This window comes from Limulus polyphemus, unplaced genomic scaffold (genome assembly GCF_000517525.1).
Source record: "Limulus polyphemus unplaced genomic scaffold, Limulus_polyphemus-2.1.2 Scaffold1859, whole genome shotgun sequence".
Taxonomy (NCBI): domain Eukaryota; kingdom Metazoa; phylum Arthropoda; class Merostomata; order Xiphosura; family Limulidae; genus Limulus; species Limulus polyphemus.
In genome coordinates, this window is record NW_013667469.1 from 6313 (window position 1) to 10544 (window position 4232).

General features: G+C 35.0%; 2 protein-coding genes across 2 annotated transcripts in view; both read left to right on the forward strand.

The window, feature by feature from the left end:
* The first annotated feature begins 2872 nt into the window (after positions 1 to 2872).
* LOC111087195 (methyltransferase-like protein 7A) lies at positions 2873 to 3911 on the forward strand. Its single transcript, XM_022393017.1, has one exon. The coding sequence runs from the start codon at positions 3318 to 3320 to the stop codon at positions 3909 to 3911; it is 594 nt and encodes a 197-aa protein (XP_022248725.1). The 5' UTR covers positions 2873 to 3317.
* A 219-nt stretch (positions 3912 to 4130) lies between these two features.
* The window catches only part of LOC106465177, a 2828-nt gene continuing 2726 nt past the window's right edge, over positions 4131 to 4232 (forward strand). Inside the window, exon 1 of the mRNA XM_022393016.1 lies at positions 4131 to 4137. Within this exon, the coding sequence (XP_022248724.1) occupies positions 4131 to 4137 (7 nt within the window). The remainder of the gene's footprint in view (positions 4138 to 4232) is intronic.

A 4232-nucleotide genomic window follows, 5' to 3' on the forward strand; every position in this document is an offset into this window, starting at 1 on the left:
ATAAACAAAAATATACATTAAGAGCAAACTAATAACAAACTTTACCAGTGGTTGATGGAAATAATAATTTGGCAGAAGAATCAGTATGACCCGAGGGGAAAACGTGACGCGGTAGGTAAGGTAATGTGTGTATAGATAGTCAATGAGTAATTGAACTGCAGTCAGAGATAGACGTATTGTTGTAGTTAACGTTCGTTCGTTATTATAGTTTGTTATAACGCGACTGTTGAGAATAAGTGTATCGGTAAAGTTGTATTCGGAAAGAATAAACCAGATTTATTAAGTAAAGAACTTGTGTCGCTTAAGTTTCGTCGGAACGAAGTTACGGAAAGTTAATTAACAAACGGAGACGTAACAGAGTATTTCCATTTGCCACTAATGCCAACAAAGACTTTTTTTAATTATTATAGATTAAAAGTAAATAAAAATTAACTTATTATATTTTAAGTCGATAGATATTATTCCAAAATTTGTAAACAGCTGCATTGTTCCTACATCGTGAGATGTAAACCAAATAAAAACATTCAAAAAACGTTTTCATGTTAACCGAACGAGGTATGCCGCAAGAGCGTATTAACGATAATAGAACCAACCAAATAAACGTTTGCGTGTTGTCTGGGATATAAGTATTAACTGGGGTTCATTAACAAAACACTACAAACCAGTGACTTACGTAGGCCTATACGGGGGGAAATGCCTTTCCCGTTGTTTAAAACAAATGTCTATTTCTTCCCCTCTTATTAACAAAACCATGAGCAAGAGAGAATGTTTCGAGAATAAAACTATCCTCAATGTAAACACGTTTGTACAGTCTCTAGTATTTACTAGTAGGGTAGGCTGGTATATATATAATAGGACTGGCTACTGAAATTTAAAAAAAGGAGCCAAACAAGACAGGGATGGAAGTGGCTACTGATCACATAGCAGACTAAACCGTTTCAACTTTACATGGATAATATAATTCCTACATTACTGACTTCCTCACTGGCAAATACAAATTGAACCAGAATTTCTAATCGTAAAATATTATTATATTGTAAAGTAATCATGAAAGTAGTATTCTAAAGTTAACTAAAGAAAAGGTAAGCTGAAATTTTATTCAAACACAAAAGTGGAGAAGCCAGTAATGTAAGGTTTTTATTCTCCATGTAAAGTCGAGACGGTTTAGTCTGATATTGATGAAAGCTGAGATTCTATTCAAACACAAAAGTGGGGAAGCCAGTAATGTAGGGTTTTTTATTCTCCATGTAAAGTCGAGACGGTTTAGTCTGATATTGATGAAAGCTGAGATTCTATTCAAACACAAAAGTGGGGAAGCCAGTAATGTAAGGTTTTTATTCTCCATGTAGAAGTCAAGACGGCTTAGTCTGATATGTGATCATTAATCGATCAAGTGATATGTCCCGATCTTGTTTGGTTCGTTTTTTACAAGTTCAGTAGCCAGCCCTACATAGTTTTATTTTATTTAGCGATAACTGTTTTTTTTTTCCCTTATACTTGTATATATAAAGATATCAGTGCTGTATTTTCAGTAGCTGTAACGGTTATACATACAGTTATGTCTATACCGTGTTTGCATACAAATAATGGTGGTTATATATATAAATATGTCTGTACTGTATTTCCTAATAGGCATGACTATGTTCTTGATATATATGGTGTATTTCTTGATATATATGGTGTATTTCTTGATATATATGAGTATATATGTTCATTCTATGTTTCTAAACGATATGGTGGGTATGCATTACCTATTGTGTGTTTTGTGTTTTTGATTGATGTGGCATTTATATATATAGATATGTATATAATGCTAGTAACTCGTAACGAGAAGATGAAAAGTGAAATTGTCAACAGTAAATGTTTGATAAATTTGTTTGGTATATAGTGATACAGACAAATCTGAATGCGAAGCATAAAAAGTTATTTACATGTGTATATTTCCAGTTTCATGAGATCTTTATTCAAGAAGGATACAACACAGATCTTCGTGCTTCTAAGATCATCAACATAAAATTAATGTTTGTGTAAAGAACTTGATAACATAAAACCTTCAAAAGGTCTAAGAACTTGTATTGAACGAGCTAAACACTATATTGAATAATATTGTTGCGTCAGCGAGTCACATGACCACGTGACGCAACGTTTCTAGAACTATCATGTACTTTGGCGAATGCATAGCTTTTTTATTATTGATAGTTTTCCTTATACTTGTTTATTTACTAGGTTATCATGACGTGGTGTACGTGGGTTACAGTGTATTTTAAAGCTTTATGCATTTTGCATACAATAATGATAACATTGGTAGCCAAAGATCGTGAAGAATTTTTCCTCCATCAAATGGTGATCAGATTACAGTTATTGTAAAACTATATAAGAAATCTCGGTTTTTGGCTATTCGGCGGTTTTCGACCTTGGAACGCTCTGGATATCTGAAAAAAAAAGACATGTATACCAGAGATAGAGCGACAGTTCCACGCACCTCTTAATATCTAGTTTCCATTGGTCTGTAAAGAAGAAAATCCAGATGGCTTTTTTATTACTTTAATATGGGCGTCCGTGCCATTCCAACATGCCCCCCAGTGGCACAGCGGTATGTCTGCGGACTTACAATGCTAGAATCCGGGTTTCGATACCCGTGGTGGGCAGAGCACAGATAGCCCTTGTGTAGCTTTGTTCATTATTAAAGACAAACAAACAAACAAACATTCCAACATACGATAACCACCATTCCTACCAAAAACACAGTGTAGACAGTTTTATACACATAATCATCATATCTGTCAAGAAACGCATGTGATGTAGGCATCATATTTATAGACACACATGTTGTATAGAAATACCTGTACGTATAACCATCATTTCTATGAAAAAATACATGAGGTATAGAAATACATAAGGAATTCATATATATGTTACTTAAATGATGTGGACTACAATTTTAACCTTGTGTTCGAGATAATGAATATACTTTTTTTTCCTTTTCTAGTACGTCAAAAGATGAAACTCGTTTTGTAACCTAACTATGCCCGCCTCTCGTTTTAGTTCTGGAACACTTCGTACAACTGTTGGTTAACATAAAATAGCCTAGGGACAAGTTTCGAAGGTAACATGTTTCCCGATGAAGGCTATTCAACAGAAACGTATACACCAGTAACTGTATAACTTCGTTTCCTCTAAGTTTTTTCCCTCCTAATTCATAATGACTATTCAACATATTATACAGTCAGAGGAAGGCGGGCCAATGAGAGTGTTGCCTGATATTTTCCTTAACATATCAGTAAGAGTTTTATTCACCTCAGCTAGATTAACCGAACATGGTGATGATAACTGTTATGGCGTTTGGACTTAAGATGCTGGAAACATTCGTATTTTTTCTAGTATTACCAACGCTTGCTCTTTTCTTTTCCCTTTACATTATACTAAAATACTGTTCTTTTATCCGTACTCGCTGGTTTGCCTGGTTCCACTCAAACATCTGGAATCCAGTTGCAGAAGTTCTGACATTCCACATGAAAAAAGACCACTTTCGTGAACTCCAAACGATGACCTCATGTGATACCGAGCTTCGCAAAGAAGGCTCAATTCGAATTCTGGAGATAGGAGCAGCTCATGGCTGTAACTTGGAGTTCTACCCAGACAAATGTCGGCTGATAGGCGTCGACCCTAACCCTTACTTCAACAGCTATTTTCATGAAGCCCACAGCTTGAAGAAGAACCAGCACGTAATAGTTGAACGTCTGATGTGTTGCGGAGCCGAGGACATGAAGGACGTGCCAGACAACAGTGTGGACGCTGTGACGTCAACGTACGTCTTGTGTTCTGTGACAAGCATACAAGAAACTCTGAAAGAAATTCTAAGAGTTTTGACTCCGGTAAGTTGTCAAAAATCAACTGATTTAATCATGTAAAATAGAAACAGTAGGACTGAATAAATCGATGAAAGAATAGGAGTTTGAATAACAACTGAAAAAACACCGAACTGAAATAGCAATGGTAATGTTTCAGTGAACTGAAATAGTAATGGTAATGTTTCAGTGAACTGAAATAGCAATGGTAATGCTTCAATGAGACGGGAGTAAGTATAAAAATGTTTCAATGACAAAAGAATTGACATATGTTTCTATAACATGAGAAGTAACAATTGTTTAATAACATGAAAACAGGATTAAAAAATTAGAGTTTCGTTTTGAATTTACTTATTGATTAAGTGAAACACTAGAGGGAAGGCA

Bases quoted from the DNA above. Each gene is read 5' to 3' on its own strand.
- LOC111087195 (XM_022393017.1), top strand. From the start codon at position 3,318: ATGGTGATGATAACTGTTATGGCGTTTGGACTTAAGATGCTGGAAACA.